This window comes from Pipistrellus hanaki (genome assembly GCF_964339955.1).
Source record: "Pipistrellus hanaki genome assembly, chromosome: 18".
NCBI classification, from domain to species: domain Eukaryota; kingdom Metazoa; phylum Chordata; class Mammalia; order Chiroptera; family Vespertilionidae; genus Pipistrellus; species Pipistrellus hanaki.
Genome location: NC_140520.1, coordinates 12,585,075 through 12,605,821, shown reverse-complemented (window position 1 = coordinate 12,605,821; position 20,747 = coordinate 12,585,075). Strand labels below are relative to the sequence as shown.

The following is a 20,747-nucleotide window of genomic DNA, read 5'->3' as shown; positions in this document are numbered from 1 at the left end:
CCTGTCAAGGGCATTGTACCTTGGTTGTGGGCACATCCCTAGTGGAGGGTGTGCAGGAGGCAGCTGATCGATGCTTCTCTCTCATTGATGTTCCTAACTCTCTATCTCTCCCTTCTTTTCTATAAAAAATAAAATAAAATATGTTTTACAAAAAAGAAATAATGAGGCTATAGTAATATAGGTATTTTCATTTGCCTGCCTCCCTTTACTTCAGATAAAAACAGGAACGTTTGGGGTGTGGATTTGAAATTCAAACTGGTATTTGAAAGATGAAGCAGAGGGGCCGGAGACCAGGATTATTTATTTTTAATTAAGGTATTATAAGGATGCCAGGACACAGGCTTTGTTGGTGGAGAATACCTCTCCGGCCCCTCTGTTCCATCTTTCAGTGTTATCATGAACATGTGAGTGGGCTGACGGAAAAGACAGGAACAGGACCTGATATTTACTGGGTAACCCGGTAACTTTCTCAAGATTGCTCTGTAAGTAGCTCAACCAAACTTTACATGCCTGAGCCCATATTCCTCGCACTCTACTAAACTACCTTGCTGGAATTTTCTCAAATTTCCCCCCCCCCCCCCCCCCCCGTCTTTTCCTGCTCATCCTACATCTTGTTCAAGTAGTGAAAAGACAAAGCAGGTTCCTGGGCAGATACAGAGCTCTAAGGAAAACAGAAATGTCCCTGCTTAGATTTTTCCCAGAGCAAGAAAGCTTTCAAAGGGTTTCCTTCCCACAGCATGTGCAGAGATGATTAAGTGGAAAATACAGTCGGTTTCCATTAATATTAGAACTGGAAGGAACTCTGGCATCATCTGCTAGTCTACCTTCTGTCTTCCACCAGATTTATCAAGCTCCCAGGAGGGGCATTACTTGCCTAAGATCACACACCAAATTAAGGTAGAGCTGGAACTAGTACCTAGATGTCCTGACTCCCAGTCCATGATTCTTTCATTTATTTATTTATTTATTTATTTATTTATTTTTAATTAAGGTATTATATGTCTACATATCTTTCCATTATGATTCTTTCTTTTTTATTTTTTTTATTGATTTTTTACAGAGAGGAAGGGAGAGAGACAGAGAGCCAGAAACGTCGACCAGCCACCTCCTGCACACCCCCCACCGGATGCGCCCACAACCACCATACATGCCCTTGACCTGAATCGAACCTGGGACCTTTCAGTCTGCAGACCGACGACGCTCTACCACTGAGCCAAACCGGCTTCGGCATTATTCTTTCTTAATAGTACTAATTATCAATAACCTTAAAAGCATAATTTGCCATAGACAAACCATAGTGTGCATAATGGTCCCTGAAACAATTTGGAGTAGCTTCTAATAGTCATTATAATTAAGAGCTTAGAACAGTAATGATAAGTGGGACACTAGTATCCCATTTCACTTACATCCTGATCTTAGAGTCTAAATGATTCCTTCCTCCTAGTCTACATCCCTCAAGAAGTCCTCACAATCCTATCTGGTTTGGCTCAGTGGATAGAGCATGGGCCTGTGGGCTGAAGGGTCCCTGATTCAATTGCAGTCAAGGGCACATGCCTGCATTGCAGGCTTCATCCCCAGTAGGGAGTGTGCAGGAGGCAGCTGATCAATAATTTTTTCATCATTGTTGTTTCTATCTCTCTTTCCCTCTTCCTTCCTCTCTGAAATAAATTTTAAAATATGTATATAGCCAAAACCGGTTTGGCTCAGTGGATAGAGTGTCGGCCTGTGGATTGAAGGGTCCCGGGTTCGATTCCAGTCAAGGGCATGTACCTTGGTTGGGGGCACATCCCCAGTAGGGGGTGGGCAAGAGGCAGCTGATCCATGTTTCTTTCATCGATGTTTCTAACTCTCTATCCCTCTCCCTTCCTCTCTCTAAAAAAAAAAAAATCAATAAAATATATTTAAAATATATATATATATATATATATATATATATATATATATATATATATATATAAAGAAGTACTCACATTCCCCCTTTTCTTAAGGAAGTTGCTGGCTTCATTTCCAAAGCCTTATTTATCAGAGGCATCATTTGGTCCCTTCTGTTGGCCATTGAAAGGTGAACATGATGGTGTGCACAGGCAGGCTAAATAATCATCTCAGATGGTGGGTAAAGAAAAATAAAATTTATTTAAGGACAGGGGATGAGGGATGGAATATCCAAAGGGAAGGGCTGCACAGCACTGAGCTGAGGGCACACTGGGGGTGAGGGCTGAGTCGGTGGGCAGTGGCTTGGAATGCAGATGGAATGCAGGTGTGTGATCAGGTGTTCTGAGGACAGTTTCCGTTCCTTACGTGGTCTGATTCCTGGTGTCCAGCAAGCTTCTCCTGGCCTTTGTCTCCTGTGGCGGGAAGGCTACAAATGGCGGTTACACTGCCCTGTAGTCCTAGCACAATGAGGCCTTTCCACCTCTGCAAAGAACAGGCTGAGCCCCTTCTTTATTTTGCTTTGTCCTCTACTCTCCCATGAGGCCAGAAGAGGATTCTAACACAAGGATGTGGGCCAAGAGGATACAGCAAGACCCCAACTGCAAGGGAACATTCATTGGGTAAATTACAGAGGTAGAAAAAGTAATTCCTAGAAGAAAGAGATTTAACAAACAAGTTCTAGAGATAAAGTTAGGGCCCTTGGAGCTTGGGAGTGAGGAACCTTATGGTAACTTATTGGGGATGGGGGTGGGGGGAGAAGGAGAGAAAGGGGAAGCCAGTGGCATGTTCCCGGAGGGAGAGTGCACTGTCCTCCAGCCTGGGGGTTTTAAGGACGGAGATTTTAGGAAGGTCCCAGGGAAAGATCTTAATAAAATATTCAGTTGTGTCCTTTCTGGGTTGTGGTCTCCACTCATTGATTGGCCAACGCCAGGCCTGATGTCAGCTGTGGCTGGTTTTGTTGCTTATCTGGACCTGGAGCTGAAAAGCAACTGAGGCCTAGATGTTATCTCTAGAGAGGAAAGGTCAAGAGATCCAAACCACATCACCAGTGACAGGCTAGGGGAGAGGAAGTCACTCTGGGGGCGAGGTCCACCCTACAATTAATTATCCATCGCTAGGCACCTGCACTTTCCATCCTGGGGACCTTTTGTTGTAATCCTCACCCCAGGATATTTTTGCATTGATTTTTAGAGGGAGCGTGAGGGGGGAGAGAGAAAGAGAAACATCGAAGTGAGAGACTTGGATTGGTTGCCTCCCGCCTGGTCAGGGCTGGGATTGAGCTTGCAACTGAAATATGTGCCCTTGGCTGGAATCGAACTCAGGACCCTTCATTCTCTATCCACTGAGCAAACAGGTTTGGGCCCTTCTGACCCTCTGTACCTGGCCCACGGTCCTTGCTCTACTCATGTCTGTCTAATTGCCTGCAACACTAAGAAGGTTAGGGGTGCACATAAGGGGTCCAAGACCAGGCAGTCATAACTCAAGAGGAGTAAGGCAGAAGACCAGGGACTGACTGCAGGGTGCGTTTGGGACAAGCAAGGTCCGCAATGGGACAAGCAAGGTCCGCGAGGTTTCTAGCATTCTTTCTCTTCTTAATGTATCTTTTCGGAGAGGAAGGGAGAGGGAAAGAAAGATATAAACATCAATGATGAGAGAGAATCATTGATTGGCTCCTTCTCCTCCACATCCCCTAATGGGGATCAAGCCCGCTACCCTAGGCCCTCCACTGGAATCGAACCCGGACCCTTCACTCTGCAGGCCGACGCTCTACCCACTGAGCCAAACCAGCTTAGGGCTCTAGCATTCTCTTTTAAAGCGTCCAGAAGATCAAAGCCTCTGTTGAGCAGCCGGCCTCTGCCCACCAGAACTCCGCCGCAGCGGCCGGGGCCCTCGGAGCCTAGACCTCCGCTCCAGCTCCTTCCCAGGCTCCAGCACATTTCCCCTGCTCTCCGCCTCCGCCGAGCTCCCGCTGCCCGCCTCTGATTGGCCCTCCGTCACGTCGCTCCGGCCTGGTCCCGCCCTCCGGGAGCATTCATTGGCCACGGGGGGCTGGGACGCGGCGGTGCGGGGGCGGGAGGGCGAGAAGAGTGCGGGGGCCCGGGGAGGAGGCGGGAATTCCCGCCCGGAGGCCGGAACCCGCGGCTGCCATGGAGTGAGCCCCTCGCGCGGTGAGTGCGGGGTTCCTGGGAGTGGGATTCCGGCCGGGCGCCCCGGCCTCCCCGGGGCCTGGCAGCTCACATTCTTTTCTCCGCTTCCCGGAACGCTGGCGGCCTCGGACCCCGCCTCCCGGAGCCTGGACTCCAGACGCCGCCCTCAGTGGTGGTGTCAGCCCGTCCCGGGACCCCAGACCCCGAAGGCCTGTGGTTGGAAGCGGCCTTTCTCCGTATCCGGGGTGGGGTTGGCGCTGGGGGAGCGGGAGAGCGATCGAGCACCACCACCCCCGACTCTCCCTGTTTAGGGGGTCCACGGAGCTCCATCTCTGCACAGCCCCGAACCCCGCTTCGCCTGCCTCCCCCACTCCTTTCACGGAGGGGCCTGGCCTCCACTTTCCTTCCCGGACCGCAGCTCCCAAGTCCCTGGGAGCTCCGGGTGGAAGCGCAGTGAGCTGGCTGCACGGTCCGCATGCCTCTGTTTCCCCCCTCGCTGGGCCCTTGTCAGTCGCTTGGAAGGGAGCGAGGCCGAGGGGAAGGAGGACTGTCCCCAGCGCCGGAGCGGATGAGTCACGCTGGGAAGGTCAGAGAGCGGCCGGCGCGGGGGACTTCCCTCCGCCGCCCGTCCCTCCTCACAGCACCATTCCCCCCGCGCTCTTCCCAGGCCTGAGAGTCCCCGGAGCAGCCGCGGCCGCCATGGGGCCCTGGGGAGAACCGGAGCTCCTGGTGTGGCGCCCGGAGGCGGTCGCCTCGGACCCCCCGCTGCCCGTGGGGCTGGAGGTGAAGCTGGGGGCCCTGGTGCTCCTGCTGGTGCTCACGCTCGTCTGCAGTCTGGTGCCCATCTGTGTGCTGCGCCGGCCCGGAGCGAGCCCCGAAGCCTCGGGTAAGGTGCTCCTTTCCTGGCTGCCAGGGATGCTTGGGGTAGGGAAGGCTCTGGGGCTGAGGAAGGGGGCTTAAGGAGGGGAAGGCGAGAGTGACCGCGTTGCTTGGGTTGGGCTTGGAGGGGGCTTCCCTTGGTCATTCCCCTCTGCCTTCGCTCCTGCCCAGCCTTCCGCCAGAAAGCCCTGAGCCTGGTGAGCTGCTTTGCCGGGGGTGTGTTTCTGGCCACCTGTCTCCTGGACCTGCTGCCTGACTACCTGTCTGCCATAGACGAGGCCCTGGCAGCCCTGCACGTGACGGTGAGCACCGGCGGGCTGCTTGTGATGCTGTGTGTGTGTGTGTGAGTTGCACACCTCCCGGAGAGGTGGTTTGTGTGGATCTGTTCCTGTGTTACGCTCTGACTGCGTGGAAGGCTCTTGGATGTGAACCTGTGAATTGTGGTTTTTAGTTACAAGGGCCTATCTTATTTTGGGGTCCCCGTCCCCGTCCCCGTCCCGTGTCCCCCCCCCCTCCCCCCCCCCCCCCCCCCCCCCCCGCTCCAGTCCCTGTGTGACCCTTTGAAGCAGTGTGACAGGAACCTTATTACCAGGTACATGACCTACTCTGTGGGTTTCTCAGTTCAGCCTCCGGGAAGTTAGCAGCGTTCCAAGAATCATCTTCCCGCCCTCACCACTTTCCCGAGGGGTTGGAGAGAGAGGTCTGTGCGGGCTCTGGAGGCAATCCCAGAGGCTTGGTGCTGCTGACCCAAAAGGCCCAAAGAAGTAGGCTATGGGGAAGATCAGTTCCAAAGCATAGGGAAGTCTCCTGGGAAAAACAGACATTTCGGGGTTTGGGGAGAGTGTGAGGACGGCACCCTGCGGCTCTTCCTCTATTTCCCTGAGACAGAGGAAGTAACCCCGGATAGAATCTGTGTCTGACTGAGTGACCTGTTTCTCCCGGTGACTGAAGTCTGAATGTTTCTGCAACCGTGTGTGGCTCTGTGTGAGCATTTGGCAAGGTGGGAGAATGTGTGACTGTTTGTGTGCTTACATTCGACACTTTTTTTTTAATTGATTTTTTACAGAGAGGAAGGGAGAGGGATAGAGAGTTAGAAACATCCATGAGAGAGAAACATCTATCAGCCACCTCCTGCACACCCCTACTGGGGATGTGCCCACAATCAAGGTACATGCCCTTGACGGGAATCGAACCCTGGACCCTTCAGTCCACAGGCTGACTTTGACGCTCTATCCACTGAGCCAAACCAGTCAGGGCTTGACACTTTGTGTACATCTACATCAGTGATTCTGAATTGGGAGTATTTTGCCCTTCCCCCAAAAAACATTTGATAATGTGGAGACGCTTTTGGTTGTCCCAGCTTAGGGAGGGAGGGCGTTGTGCTGCTGCTGACATCTAATGGTTCGAGACTAGGGTTCCTGTCCTCAGAACAGCTCTCCACAACAAAGATTTATCTAGTCCCAGATGTTAATAGTGCCAGAGTTGGGAAATCTTGGTTTCCATGTACCACTGTGACACCAGGATCTGTGTGATTGTGTGCGCGTGTCATTCTGTGTCTGTGTGACCAACAGTGGCCCATGTGTCTGTGTGGGACCCCATGTCTGTGTACCTGGGACTTCACTGGACTCTGCTCCTGACTCGTGTTCCCCGTACTTGGTCTGTCTCTTGCACTCCCACAGCTTCAGTTTCCCCTACAAGAGTTTATCCTGGCCATGGGCTTCTTCCTGGTCCTGGTGATGGAGCAGATCACGCTGGCGTACAGGGAGCAGTCGGTGCCACCGCCTCGAGAGGAGACGAGGGCGCTGCTGGGAACAATGAACGGGGGGCCGCAGCACTGGCACGACGGGCAAGGCCTCCCACAGGCCAGCGGAGCCCTGGCAGCTCCCTCAGCCCTGCGTGCCTGTGTGCTGGTCTTCTCCCTGGCTCTGCACTCGGTGTTCGAGGGGCTGGCGGTGGGACTGCAGCGAGACCGGGCTCGGGCCATGGAGCTGTGCCTGGCTCTGCTGCTCCACAAGGGTATTCTGGCCGTCAGCTTGTCCCTGAGGCTGCTGCAGAGCCACCTGCGAGCAAAGGTGGTGGCTGGCTGTGGCATTCTCTTCTCATGCATGACACCTCTGGGCATCGGGCTGGGTGCGGCCCTGGCAGAGTCAGCTGGCCCACTGCACCAGCTGGCCCAGTCTGTGCTGGAGGGCATGGCAGCTGGCACCTTTCTCTATATCACTTTCTTGGAAATCCTGCCCCAGGAGCTGGCCACTTCCGACCAGAGGATCCTCAAGGTCATTCTGCTCCTATCAGGCTTTGCTCTACTGACTGGCCTACTCTTCATCCAAATCTAGGAGGCTCTCAGAGGGGCAGGGGGAGATTGGGAACCAGGTGCCCTTGAACCCACTTTCCCTCTTCAGGAATGGGGAAGGGACGTATTGAGGCCCAAAGAGTTCTGAGAGGTGAGGATGGAGCTTTTGGGACAATCTGGCCAATGGGAAAGAAGTGAGTAGACAAAAGTCTGATCCCCAGGTTCAAGGGACAAGGCATGATCAAGTCACTAGAGACATGATCAAGACACATTAGTATTAGGGAAGACACTGAGCACTAGAATTGGGCAGACACTACACAGAGACAACTGACACTGGGGAGGCTTTGGGATGGAAGTAGAGAGGACGCAGACCCAGTCACACAGTTCTCTTGTTTCTAGCCCATTTCAGCCCTCTGTCATGTGGAGTGGATCCCTCCTAATTTTCTCACTCCTACTCTCACATCTTTCTCCTTTCCTTCACCCAAGACACTAGTGCCAAGTGGCCTCTTTCTGCCAGTATTGGTACCTTCTCTGGCTTCTCCAGTTCTGCTCACTCTATTTTTAAAGTGCCAAATAAAATGCCCTCCCTCTTTCTCAAAGCACAGTGATGCACTGAGCCCTTGCTCAGCACCTCAGTGAAGGGGTCCTTTTGCTCCTTATTTTACTCCCAGATTCTGGGGTGGGGCAGGAATGAGTTGGAGTGGAGGGAGGGTTGGCAGATCCGAGGGCCCTACCATTGCTGCACTCTAGGAATACTGAACATGGATATATGGTGCCCCATATGCCACAGGTGATAAACATTGAGCTGCCAAAACTTTTTATATCATAGAAGCCCAAGGGGGGATGGGGAATGTTCACCCCCAGGGTTAGTGGGGATGGGGGTGGGGGGCTGGGCACAGGGCCATATTCTCTAGAATCTATTTTACTTACTGATCTGTTTTGGTATATGTTCCCCAAATAAAAGATGTTTCTCTACATCTGTATGGAATCTGATTCTTTTGTATTGGGGAAAAGTGGTGGGCATGTGGCTAGCCTGAGGGCCGGAGTCCCAGATGTTTACAGTTGTTTTAGTAGTCTCCCCCTTGGTCTCACCGTTTTCATTCAGGCCCTCTTACCCTTCCCTGAAGATGACATTTTCCCTCTTGCCCCTTCCCTTTCCCTCCCTGTCTCCACCCCTTCCCTTTCCTCTCCTTTTCCTTTCTTCTCTCCTTACTCCCTCTCCCCTTCGCTTTCCTAGGCTCCAGGCTAATGTAAAACTACTCTTCCCAGCTTGCCCCGCGCAGGGAGGAGCCGAGTGGGAGGAGCAAAGCCCTCAGTATCCCGAGTCAACGGGGCTGCTGGGAGTTGGTGTCCATTTCCTTTCCGCGCTGCGTGGTCGGGGCTGCGAGGGGGTCACGTAAACAAACTACAATTCCCGGAAGGCCTCGCGCGCCACAGGTCAGGGCTAGGCTGGGGCCGGGTTCGCGGTGCTTGCTGAGACGGCGGCGGCGGCGGCGGCGGCTGCGGCGGCTACTGGTAGAAGACCGGATCGGGAGCCCGCGGCGGAGGCCGGGGCCGGTGCTGGGAGGGTGGCGGGGAGGGTCGGAGGGGGAAGATGGCGACGTCGGGGGCGAACGGGCCCGGCTCGGCCACGGCCTCGGCTTCCAATCCACGCAAGTTCAGTGAGAAGATCGCGCTGCAGAAGCAGCGTCAGGCCGAAGAGACGGCGGCCTTCGAGGAGGTGATGATGGACATCGGCTCCACCCGGGTGAGGGGCCGCGCCGGGGAGCCGAGCGGAGCACTTACGGAGCGGGAGCCGAGAGGCGGGGCGGGGGCGGGAGCCGCTGCCAAAGAGGCGGAACGGGGCCGCCGCCGACGCCGCCGTCTGGGATGCGCCGGTGGCGGGCCGGGGGGCAGGAAGAAGACGGATTTTGCGGGGGTTGGGGAGGCCGAAACACCAGTGAGGTCGGAAGTTTGGGACGGACTGGGGGGCTCAGTGAGTAAGGAGAGCGAGGAGGGAGGAGACCGTTCGCTGGAACCCGGCGGAGGTGGGTGCTCATTGTGCATCTCTGATTGAGTCCTCTCTGGGATTCCTTCCACTGAAGCATCCCCGGGGTCGGGCTGTGGGTTGGGAGGATGGTCTGCTTGCCTTCCTCTGTCTCCTCTGTGCGTAATCTCCTCCAATTCTGGTCCTTTTGCCCTCTTGGCCGCTCGGCACTCCAGTTCCTCTGGGAAAGGGCCCCCTGAGTGGTTCGAGCAGCAGCGCTGGGTAGAGTGGAGCAGGAAGTCCCCTCCTGCGTCCCTCTGCTTCCTTTTTCAAATATTTCTTGTGGTTTCCTGACGTGAATGAAGGTGAGCTCCATTGCTCACAGACTGGTGCTGGGTGTTCTGCCCCGGTGGCCGCCTTGGAGGAGAGGCAGGGCTTGGAATCCTGAAACCGGGAGCCAGGGGCTAAGGTTGTGTGGCATCGGATGGTCCGCTGGGCTTTCTGGGGCCATGGCTGCTCTGCGGGCCAGTTATGGGTTGGCTTGGAGGGTCCTCTATGTATAGGGAATATTAATTCCTACGAAGATCCAGGAAAAAAAGAAAAAAAAAAAAAAAAAAAAGGCATCCTGGCAGAAGTTGCCTCTGGAACCTCTTCTTTGGCCTTGATGTCTTGCTACCAGCGCTGGATGTGTGAGGGAGTGCGGGGTGGGAGTTTGCCCAGCTGGTATGCGGTCCTAATTTAGGGAGGCATTGTTCTCAGAACAGCAGGCTGGGAGAATATTGTAGGAGCCCTCATGGTGGGGAGCTAGGAGGAATATAAGGGGAGATGGTGGAACGTAAAGACCACATTTCAAAGCTCTTCCTCCTGATCTGACTGTGATTGCATCTGTCTGTGACTGGCTCCGGTTTTATTTGTGTGTGTCTCTCCCTTGACTCTCTTAGTCTTTTTCATGTTTGTTTCCCCTCTGAGTCTCTAGAGACCATGTGCCCTAGTTTGTGGGAGACAGAACAGAGAGCGTTAGGTGGGGAAGATAGTCTGGTGTGTGTGTGTGTGTGTGTGTGTGTGTGTGTGTATGTATGCGCGCCTAACCTCTGCTAACTGCCATGAGGATCCTGATCTAACTGTTGACTGCTCCCCTTTAGTAGCTTCTGGTCATGGTGGGGCAGAGGCAAGAAGGTGGGTGAGAGGCTGATCTCTAGTTGGCAGCTTGAGGCCCTGCCTTCTGGACTGTGACTCCAGCAGAGCATGGTAGGATCTTAGGGCTTGTAGGTGCAAACAAAGAAAGGCTGTGAGAAACTCAAAGCCGCGCCAGCTATCTTTGAAGTATCTTGGTTTGTCAGAAGGCCCCTCCTCTACCCACCTTGCCCCTGCGGGGTCACTTCTCTGCTGCACATAAGATTCCAGTGGGCATACTTGGCCAGAGCCTGGGAACCCAGGAGCTTAAGCCTGTTATTTGGCTAGCTGGGAGGGCTCATCTGAGGCAGATATGGCCACGAGGCCTATACTGCTCGGAGGCTGGGGTTGTCATATATATATATATATATGTATGTATGTATATATGTATATATGTTTATAGGCAGGCCTGAAGTGGTCCAAAGTTCAGCATAGTGCCCACTAAACTCACCGGGCTGACCTGGGACAGAAAGTTCTGAGGTTAGCTTGTGCACAACAGTATGTCCCAGAAGCTCTTAGAATTTGCCCCTCGTCAGCTGCCCTGTTTATTTATTTGGCTGTTGACAGTGGTTGAGTCTCAGAAATAGGTGCTCACCTCTCACAGAGGGACACAAGATCTGTAGCCGGACTAAAACCATGCTAGGCCGAGGGATGTGCTGTCTTGTTCCAGTGCCAGACTTACCTCCCCAAAGTGGGGCTGCGCCTACGGAGGTGGCTCTGGCCCAGCCTGGAGTGGACTACTGTTCCCTCTCCGTTCCCTCTCTGCAGGCTCCCCTGCCCATTCAGGCCTTTCCACTAAGTAGAAGAGTTTTGGCTCTGTATTGACAGCTACGCGAGCCATTATTCCTTAGATGTTCCAGTTCAGGAGGCAAATGGCAGAGCCCAGAAGTCACAGGAAGAGGCTGGTCTGTGTGGCATCCACCTGTGGCCTCTCCAGTCACGCTGGGACACATCTGGAAGGGAAAGCAAAAGTGCCTAATAGGCACCTCTTCCCATGTGACCAGCTGGGGGCTCCTGGCAACCCCTCAGGGACGCTGTTTAGACTGACGACAACTGAGCAGTGTCAGGCTCCGTGCTTGGCTGGCAGGGTGTTTGATGCCAGGCATCAGTGCTGTCATTGCTGGGGGTAGCCTGCGGAGAGCTGGGCAGGTTGTTTATATTGGTCTCAGTGGAGCTTTTCCCCAGCACTGTTTTTTCTTTTTTTTTTTAATATATTTTATTGATTTTGTACAGAGAGGAAGGGAGAGAGATAGAGAGTTAGAAACATCGATGAGAGAGTCATCGATCAGCTGCCTCTTGCACACCCCCTACTGGGGATGTGCCCGCAACCAAGGTACATGCCCTTGACTGGAATTGAACCCGGGACCTTCAGTTCCCAAGCCAATGCTCTATCCATTGAGCCAAATCGGTTTTGGCCCCAGCACTGTTTTCTTCTTTGTCGTCGTCGTCGTCATTGTCGTCTCCTCCCCCTCCTCCTTTTCTTCCTCCTCCTCCTTCCAAATCTCTTTAAGCAGCACCGATAGTAGCCTACCCTGAAGACAGGGATGGCAAGGGTGGCCAAAGAGCAGGGACAGTACTCAGCCCCTCCCTGACATTCCCATCTGCCTTTCACGTTTCAGTTACAGGCCCAAAAGCTGCGGCTGGCATACACACGGAACTCCCATTACGGAGGTTCTCTGCCAAACGTGAACCAGATCGGCTGCGGCTTGGCCGAGTTCCAGGTGAGTGGACACCAGCCCCCGCGAGGGCAGGCTCCTCGGCAGCTCCCCCATGGACTCACCTCTGTGTTTTGGCAGAGCCCCCTCCACTCCCCTCTGGATTCATCCCGGAACACTCGGCACCATGGGCTGGTGGAGCGGGTGCAGCGAGATCCCCGAAGGATGGTGTCCCCACTCCGCCGCTACGCGCGCCATATATCCTTCACCGAGGGCTCGGGGTGGGAGGGGGGTGGGAGGGGGGTGGGCTGGGGTCCCTTAGGAACTGGTGGGAAGGGACTTGAGGTGTTGTCTAGCCCTATTTTCTCCGGGGGCTCTCCTTTCCCCAGCCTCCCAGAAAAGTGGCCATTTGGCCCACGTGAGAGCGCTGGCTCCTGTGCAAAGGAATGGCCGCTCAGAGGTTGTGCCTCCATCTCTGCTGGCTCTGACTGCCCTTGTCAGCTAGCTCTTTGCTCAATCCTGCGAAAGGCAGTTGGTTTACCCGGTCAGTGTGGCTCCCTGGTTGAGTGTTGACCTATGAACCAGGAGGTCATGGTTGGATGGATTCCTGGTCAGGGCACATGCCTAGGTTTTAATCTCCAGTAGGGGGCGTGCAGGAGGCAGCCGATGGATGATTCTCATCATTGATGTCTCTCTCTCTCTCTTTCCCCCCCTTCCTTTCTTCCTCTCTTTCTCTCTTTGAAATCAATAAAAACATATTTTTAAAAAATTAATAAAGGGAGTTTGGTTCTCACCGCACATTTCTGTCTGTAGCTTCCAGTCTCAGAGATCTGTCTCCCCAAGCCCTCCCTAGATATTCTATATTTTCCCAACTCTGCTGGGCCTCACCCTCTTCTCTCCCGTTCTCTGACCTGATTGTTGCCCCTTATTGAGAAGGAGAAAGGTGTTTGTTTTGAAACTCACATCTGCTGTGCCCATTCTTCCCTCTTCTGGTGTCTAGCCCCCTCAGCCTCTCCTCACTTTTTACCTTAACTGGTGCTGTTCACATTGACAGCTCCCCCTACAGTCCTGCCTACTTGTCTCCTCCCCCGGAGTCCAGCTGGCGGAGGTCAGTGTCCAGGGCAGGCGGATCTCCTGCCCGCGCTCTGCCATGTCTCTGGAGGGAGCTTGTGTTGGGGTTGGGCTTGCTGGGCCCGCTTTCCACAGCACCTCCTCTCCGAAGGGCAGGGCCGGGAGGGGTGGGGGCAGGTGGAGTAGGTGGGTCAGAGTCCAGCCTTGGCCGTATTGACACGGGTGGCCAAGCCTCCCAGTCCAAGCAGGGCAGGACCAATGGTAACTGGGGCTCGCTGGGGTGTGTAGGTAAGGGGGAAGGGAGAACGGCTGCCTCTTGTCAAAAGTGGGTGCCAGGTGTAGTGTCCTGGCACTCAGATGCGTGAACCCTCCCCCTGTCCATCTCGTCGCTCATACTTGTACCTAGAAGAGTTGCTGGCTCCAGATCAGCTTGTCCTGGCAGTAGAAGTTGAGATTTCCCAGATCTCCTAAACCAGTGATGTTCAGCTTTTTTCATTTTCTGTCACACACAAAATAATTACTAAAATTCTGTGGCACACCAAAAAAATGCATTAATGTTTTGCTACTCTGACAAAAAAAAAAAAAAAAAAAAATATTGGTATAATTTTGATTGGTTTTTAAAAATAGTAATTTTTTACCTACCCTTTCTGCTCCTAAGTGACTTTTTAATAAATCAGGTGTTGCCCAGGCCAGGTAGCTCAGATGGTTAGAGCGCTGGTTGTGGGTTCCATCCTGGGTTGGGACACACGCAGGAGTCAGCCAGTGAATGCATAAATAAATGGAACAACAAACTGATCTCTCTTTCCTTCTCCCCCACTTCCTCTCACTCTAAAAATCAACCAATACGGTAAATAAGAAAGAAAAGAAATTTAAAAATCAGGTGCCTGTACTCATATATAAGGATTTTTGATACCAAGAATTAACCAATCAGATGCAACCTTTTTATGAGATGTGACCAATAAGATGCATCTCTTTTATATGACCTATATACTTGTGGTTCCCGACAGGATATTCACATGCTACAACTATTGTCATTTTTTAAATTTGACAATCTGAGGGGGGAAAAGGGCCAGTGTCTCTGACTAAATAGCCAGATGTTGGATGTTCTTTAAATTCTTATGGCACAACTGTGTGCCATGGCACACCGGTTGAAAAGCGCTGTTCTCGATCGATTGGGGAGAGGGCTCCTGGGTCACAGACACCAGAAGAACCAGCAGGAAGAGAGGCACGGTCCTGGTGCCTAGCCCTCTGTACTTCCATCTCGGCTGCCCCACCTTTCCCAGCGCCCACGGCCTCGTCCACTACTGACCTTCCGCCTGACTTTGTTTTTCGTCCCAGGACAATGCCCTGGGGTAATTTCCCTGCAGAGAAGGGGCAGTTGTATCGACTACCATCTGCACTTAACAGGTGATGGTCCTTGCCTTCTTTAGTCCACATCTCCTCTTACCTATAGTGTCTGGGCCGTACCCTGTCCAGCCCAGCTAGTGCTTTTCCTGGCTGAGGAGGGCATGGGGCCAGGAAGACTGTCACTGGTGCCAGCTGATCTATGTTTGCCCCGCAGGACAAGCTCCGACTCTGCCCTTCACACGAGCGTAATGAACCCCAACCCTCAGGACACATATCCAGGCCCCGTACCTCCCAGTGTCCTGCCCAGTCGCCGGGGAGGTAGGTGGCATGTCCCTGGGTTAGGGCGTAGGCCTGGTGCTTTGGTTTGAAGCGGACCCTGCAGCCAACCCCCATGATCCTTTGCAGGTTACCTGGATGGCGAAATGGACTCCAAAGGTACATGTTTCTCACCGCTGTGGGTACCGAATGCCCAGGAGTTTCTGAGCTGGTGCTGGGGCTCCCTCCCACCTGCCCGTGCTCCTGTCCTCCCCATGGACTCCTTCTGTTCCCTCTCCTCACCAACCTTTCTCTTTAAGTCCCTGCCATTGAGGAGAACTTGCTGGACGACAGGCACTTGCTGAAGCCCTGGGATGCTAAGAAGGTGGGTGGCCTGCGATCCCTCTTCCGTGGCAGGTCTTTCATGGCCTCCACGGAGCACTGTCGTCACCTGTCACCTTCTTCCTTCTCCCCTCAGCTGTCCTCCTCCTCCTCCCGACCTCGGTCCTGTGAAGTCCCTGGAATTAAGTAAGTGTGATGCTCTGTGATGCTCGCTGAGAGGATGGGGAAGGGAAGGAAAGGGGAATGTGGGAGGCTGATCTCTGCTCTTCCCTTTCCACCGCCCCCCACAATTATGTCTTTTTTCCCTCTCCTTCCCCAGCATCGTTCCATCTCCTGACCAGCCTGCCAATGTGCCTGTCCTCCCACCTGCCATGAACACGGGAGGCTCCCTACCTGACCTCACCAACCTGCACTTTCCCCCACCGCTGCCCACCCCCCTGGACCCCGAGGAGACATCCTACTCTAGCCTGAGTGGGGGCAACAGTACCTCCAATCTGACCCACACCATGACCCACCTGGGCATCAGTGGGGGCCTGGGCCTGGGCCCAGGCTATGATACGCCAGGTGAGTAGCTGTCCTGTGTCCACGGGGCGCTGCCTGGCTGGAGGGGCTAAGGGATGGGAAGCTTGAGCACCAGTGACTGCCCGCATCAACCCACCACCTGTCCAGCCCGGTTTTCCTCACTGTACTTTTTTGCCAGGGAGAACTGGTAGGTGTGGCTTTTCTTCGAAAGAAGATGGAGAGCAACCCCCCGGTGGGCAGGGACACTGCCAGGGACAGCGTAGAGAGGACATTGTGTTGCCACTTCCATAGTCTGATCACTGCTACCCGTTCTGGGCAGAAAGGGGCCCAGTTCCCATCAGTAATGTTGGCATCTCTGGTTTTTTGTCTGTGCCTGCAGGACTTCATTCACCTCTCAACCATCCATCCTTGCAGTCTTCCCTAAGCAATCCCAACCTCCAGGCTTCCCTGAGCAGCCCTCAGCCCCAGCTCCAGGGCTCCCACAGTCACCCCTCACTGCCTGCCTCCTCCTTGGCCCGCCATGCACTGCCCACCACCTCCCTGGGTCACCCCTCACTCAGTGCCCCAGCCCTCTCCTCCTCCTGTTCCTCCTCCTCTGCTTCATCTCCTGTGCTGGGTGCCCCCCCTTACCCAGCTTCTACCCCTGGGGCCTCCCCCCGCCACCGCCGTGTACCCCTCAGCCCCCTGAGTTTGCCCGCGGGCCCAGCCGACGCCAGAAGGTCCCAACAGCAGATGCCCAAACAGTTTTCGCCAACAATGTCACCCACCTTGTCTTCCATCACTCAGGTATGCGTGGCTGCCTTTCCTACACGTCTGTCTCCCTTCCTTGTTTTTTCCTGCTAAGTTCTTTCCCTCGCACCCGCCTTTTCTGAAAAACCTCTTCTTACTTCCCATCTCTTCAATTCCTCTATTCTCTATCTGCCCCATTTATTTTTAAAAAAATAAATATTTTTATTGATTTCAGGGAAGAAGGGAGAGGGAGAGAGAGAGAAACATCAATGATGAGAGAGCATCATTGATCAGCTGTCTCCTTCTCCCCCCAACCCCCACTGGGTACTGAGCCTGCAACCTGTGCATGTGCCCCTACCAGGAATTGAACCTCGACCTCCTGGTTCACAGGTCCACACTCAACCACTGAGCCACGCTGGCTGGGCTACTGCCCCATCTTTTGTCTGTCTTGTCTCCTCTTGGCTAAAGAGTGGAAACCTTGGGGTTAAGCTTTCTGATTCAAATCCTACTCTAACGTAGTCTCCTTGGACAGTTGTTTAATTTCTACAAGTGTCAACATTCTCATCTACAGGACAGGATGAGATTGTAGGAGTCAAAGGAAACCATGTATGTGGAGTGCTCAGCACCCTGCCGAACCCAGCTGCAGGCTTGGCAGATGAGCCTCTCTCCCTTTTCTGTTCCTATCCTTCTTTTCGTGTCTGCTTTTTTCTTCTTTCTCATGCCTCCATCCTGTTTCATCCCTTCTCCATCTCCCTTCTTCCTTTTCTAGATTCCATAAACAAAGATGCTCAGACCATGGAGCCTAATCCTTTCATTGTATAGCTGTGGAGGTTGGGGCCAGAGGGAAAATGACTTTCCCAAATTCACACAGCATGTTAGGAGGAGTTGGGACTAGAACTAAAAACCCTTAGTTCAAGCCGAAACGAGTTTGGCTAAGTGGATAGAGCGTCATCCTGCGGACTGCAAGGTCCCAGGTTCCATTCTGGTCAAGGGCATGTGCCTTGGTTGCGGGTACATCCCCAGTAGGGAGTGTGCAGGAGGCAGCTGATCTATGTTTCTCTCTCATTGATGTTTCTAGCTCTCTATCCCTCTTCCTTTCTCTCTGTAAAAAAAAAAAAAATAGATTAAATATATTTTAAAAAAATAAAAAATAAAAACCCTTAGTTCAGGGCTTTCCTCACTGCTAAGATTCTCAGCCCTCCCTCCTCCTTTTTTTTTTTAAACTTTCTCTGTACCCCTTCTCCTTCCACCCCAATGCTCTTCTTTCCCTTGCCTCTGCTCTACTTTCTCCTCCTGCATTCCCCTTCCCTGGAATGTGTGTGCTGTGTTCCATCTGCTGTAGTCCCCTTTCTGTGGGAAAGCCTGAGATCCGGGCCAGCCAGGGCTGTGTCCTCTTAAACCCTGGAGCGAACCTGCCTTCTTCCTTCCTTCCGTCCTTCCTCTCTCGTTCCCTCTGGCCTTGCCGAGACTTTGGAATGGCAGTTCTCAAGTTTCCTGTTGAGCTGTCAAGCATCTTGTTAGGAGTGTCACAAGTGTTTGATTACTAATAATCATTAAAGCACCAAGGTTTAATAGTTTACTTCTGGACTGGTTTTAAAATTATTCTTACATTAGCCTCACTCCATTGCTTTATTCTGATAAGCAGTTCTGTGTAATTGCACCTAATCCCGGGGATCTCCATGGGACGTTGTCAGGTTTGTGTTGAGGATGGTTGCAGTTTCTAAGGGTGGGAAGCCCTACGAGTTCCTCCTGGGGATACACTGAAAGGTACGCTCCCCCCTCTTTCCTCGCTTCTCTTTAGGGCGTCCCCCTGGACACCAGTAAACTGCCCACTGACCAGCGGCTGCCTTCATACCCGTACAGCCACTCAAATCTGGTTCTGCCCGCCCAGCCATCCACCCCAAAGCCTCTACAGCAGCCAGGGCTGCCCTCTCAGGCCTGCTCGGTGCAGCCCTCAGGCGGGCAGCCCCCAGGCAGGCAGCTACACTATGGGACACTGTACCCTCCCGGCTCCAGTGGGCATGGGCAGCAGTCTTACCACCGGCCAGTGAGTGACTTCAGCCTGGGGAGTGTGAGTACCCAGGTTCTCGGCTCCGAAGCAGGGGAGGGAGTGGGCGTGGACCAGAGGGGCCTGAGTGGTGTCATTGGTGCTGTGTGAGTTGGGAGATCTTCCTCCAGGGAGTATGGCACTGCCAACTTTGGGCTCCTCTCCTGCAGCTGACCCTTTCCTGTCCCTTCCCCCTAGCTATCTCTGCACAGCTTGCTCTTTGATGACTACTGCTTTGACCCCTTCTCTTCCTGGCACGCTCAGGCTCTGTCCCAGCAGGTACGGTGCCCACAGCTCCTTGGGGCCCGTGCTCGCCTCTGTCGCTCTGCTTGCTGCCATCTCCTGTCTCTGCTTTTGTTCGGGGTGGGGGTGGGGGGTTGGTGGGGAAAGGGGATGCATCAGCAGGGCTAAGCGGTGGCAGGCAGGTACCCCTGTCCTGAGACCCACTTCCTCAAGGTTTCTCTCTGTGTCCATAGCTGGAGCAGTTCAGCATGGGGAGTTCGTCATCCAGCCTGGCGCTGGATCCCACCGGCTTTTCTGAGGGGTCTGGATTTTTAGGGGGTGAGGGATCAGTGAGTGGCTTCCAGGACCCCCATGCCCTCAACCACCAGAACTTGACCCATTGTTCCCGCCATGGCTCAGGGCCTAACATCATCCTCACAGGTGAGCGGTGTGGGTGGCCATGGGGGTGGCCCAGCAGGAGATTAGGGGACCCTCACCCATTTCTTCTGCCCACACAGGAGACTCCTCCCCAGGCTTCTCTAAGGAGATCGCAGCGGCCCTCTCCGGGGTGCCTGGCTTCGAGGTGTCCGCCGCTGGGTTGGAGTTGGGGCTGGGGCTGGAGGAGGAGCTGCGCATGGAGCCACTGGGCCTGGAAGGGCTCAACATGCTGAGCGACCCCTGTGCCCTGCTGCCTGATCCTGCTGTGGAGGATTCATTCCGCAGTGACAGGCTACAGTGAGGGGACGCGTCACCATCCCTCTGACTGGCCTGTTCCCCATCACTGTCCCTGTCCTCCCTCCCCCCTGGCCAGTAGAGACTCAGCTCTCTGCCCCCAGATCCTCTTTCTAACATGAATGAGGGATCCCACGAATGAGGAAAAGTAAGGGGTTTATCCAGGTGGCCCCTGAATTCTGCACAGGGGTAGGCCTGGGGGAGCTCAAGGGAGGGTCTAAAGCACTTGTAACTTTGAACCGTCTGTCTGGAGGTCAGAGCCTGTTGGAAAGCAGGGGGTAGAGGGAGCCCCAGAGGCAAGGCTAGTTCTGGATGCCCAGGGGTGGGCAGTGCCAGCCCCTCCTCACCACTCTTCCCCTTGCATTGGAGGAGAGAGCCAGAGTGGATATTATTTTTTATTAAATATATTATATGTTAATAAAAAAACTATATCAAACCCTTGGTGTGTTTGTCTACTGTTTGGGATGTGGGTGGGGAACTAGGGAATCCCTAGGGCACCGACCTTTTCATCTGTCGTGCTTTTTTGTTGTTAATCCTCACCCGAGAATATTTTTTCCCGTTGGTTTTTCGAGTAGAAGGGAGGGAAGAGAGAAAGAGAGAGAGAAACATGGATACGAGAGCAACACATTGATTGGTTGCCTCCTGTATACGCCTTGACTGGGGCCGGGGATTGAACCTGTAACTATGTGCCCTTAACCAGAAATTGAATCCAAGACCTTCTAACCACTACTTACCAGCCAGGGCTGGGCCATCTGTTACGCTTTTTACATCTGAGCAGCATTGTGGTTTGTGGGAGGCCTCCGCCCTTGAGACCCACCTCAAGTGTCAGAATTTTTTTAAAAATATTTTAAAATTGATTTCAGAGAGGAAGGGAGAGAGAGAAACATGAATGATGAATCATTGATTGGCTGCCTTCTGCACACCCCCTATTGGGGTTCGAGCCTGCAACCAGGACATGTACTCTGGGAATACCCTGTTTCCCCGAAAATAAGACAGTGTCTTATATTAATTTTTTCAACCAAAGTTGCGCTAGGTCTTATTTTCAGGGAAAACACGGTAGAACCATGAACCAAACTTCTAGTTCATAGGTCAGTGCTCAACCACTGAGCCACACCAGCTGGGCCAGCGTCAGGATTTGAACCCAGCATTGGATATGGGAGTCCAGGCTGGATTTTGGCTTCCGTGGCAGCACAGGTGCCTTCCCTCTGTGCAGGGCCCTGCTGCAGCTTCAGGGGACGAGTTCTGACTCTTCCTCAACCCTGTGGCCTGGCAGTAGAAGTGAGGAGGCAACTGCAGGCTGAACGCAGAGGTCTGATGTTTCTGATTGAAGGACCCCAGCTTCAGGAGTAGCTGGCCTCAGTGCTAAGGCTGCCTAGGAGAGAGGATTCAGATTCTGACACCATGTGGGTCTTGGGTTGGCCCCCCCTTCTTTATG

The 20,747-nt window shown here is 53.6% G+C and overlaps 2 protein-coding genes across 5 annotated transcripts; both read left to right on the top strand.

Annotated features, from left to right (window-relative positions):
* The first annotated feature begins 3,995 nt into the window (after positions 1–3,995).
* Positions 3,996–8,228, top strand: SLC39A1 (solute carrier family 39 member 1). The gene is made up of 4 exons (XM_084865441.1): positions 3,996–4,100; positions 4,747–4,965; positions 5,130–5,260; positions 6,638–8,228. The coding sequence occupies exons 2-4, from the start codon at positions 4,779–4,781 to the stop codon at positions 7,292–7,294; spliced, it is 975 nt and encodes a 324-aa protein (XP_084721567.1). The 5' UTR covers positions 3,996–4,100; positions 4,747–4,778; the 3' UTR covers positions 7,295–8,228.
* A 439-nt stretch (positions 8,229–8,667) lies between these two features.
* CRTC2 (CREB regulated transcription coactivator 2) lies at positions 8,668–19,740 on the top strand. Of its 4 annotated transcripts, none has more exons than XM_084866774.1 (15): positions 8,669–8,998; positions 12,010–12,111; positions 12,187–12,305; positions 13,094–13,153; positions 14,455–14,523; positions 14,678–14,781; positions 14,869–14,898; positions 15,039–15,103; positions 15,197–15,246; positions 15,380–15,624; positions 15,962–16,368; positions 18,113–18,382; positions 18,557–18,637; positions 18,835–19,021; positions 19,099–19,737. In XM_084866774.1, exons 1-15 carry the CDS (start codon positions 8,846–8,848, stop codon positions 19,317–19,319), a joined length of 2,163 nt encoding a protein of 720 aa, XP_084722900.1. In that variant the 5' UTR covers positions 8,669–8,845; the 3' UTR covers positions 19,320–19,737. The 4 variants fall into 4 exon arrangements, with proteins under 4 accessions (XP_084722901.1, XP_084722900.1, XP_084722902.1 ...); XM_084866777.1 differs by lacking the exon at positions 8,669–8,998 and adding an exon at positions 9,162–9,278; XM_084866775.1 differs by lacking the exon at positions 14,455–14,523 and having other exon boundaries at positions 8,668–8,998.
* Positions 19,741–20,747: the final 1,007 nt, after the last annotated feature.

Coding starts and splice junctions, on each gene's coding strand:
- SLC39A1 (XM_084865441.1), top strand. CDS start 4,779: ATGGGGCCCTGGGGAGAACCGGAGCTCCTGGTGTGGCGCCCGGAGGCG. Junction 4,966..5,129: donor AGCGAGCCCCGAAGCCTCGG/GTAAGGTGCTCC, acceptor GCTCCTGCCCAG/CCTTCCGCCAGAAAGCCCTG. Junction 5,261..6,637: donor TGGCAGCCCTGCACGTGACG/GTGAGCACCGGC, acceptor GCACTCCCACAG/CTTCAGTTTCCCCTACAAGA.
- CRTC2 (XM_084866774.1), top strand. CDS start 8,846: ATGGCGACGTCGGGGGCGAACGGGCCCGGCTCGGCCACGGCCTCGGCT. Junction 14,524..14,677: donor CTACCATCTGCACTTAACAG/GTGATGGTCCTT, acceptor TTTGCCCCGCAG/GACAAGCTCCGACTCTGCCC. Junction 14,899..15,038: donor TGGCGAAATGGACTCCAAAG/GTACATGTTTCT, acceptor TTTCTCTTTAAG/TCCCTGCCATTGAGGAGAAC.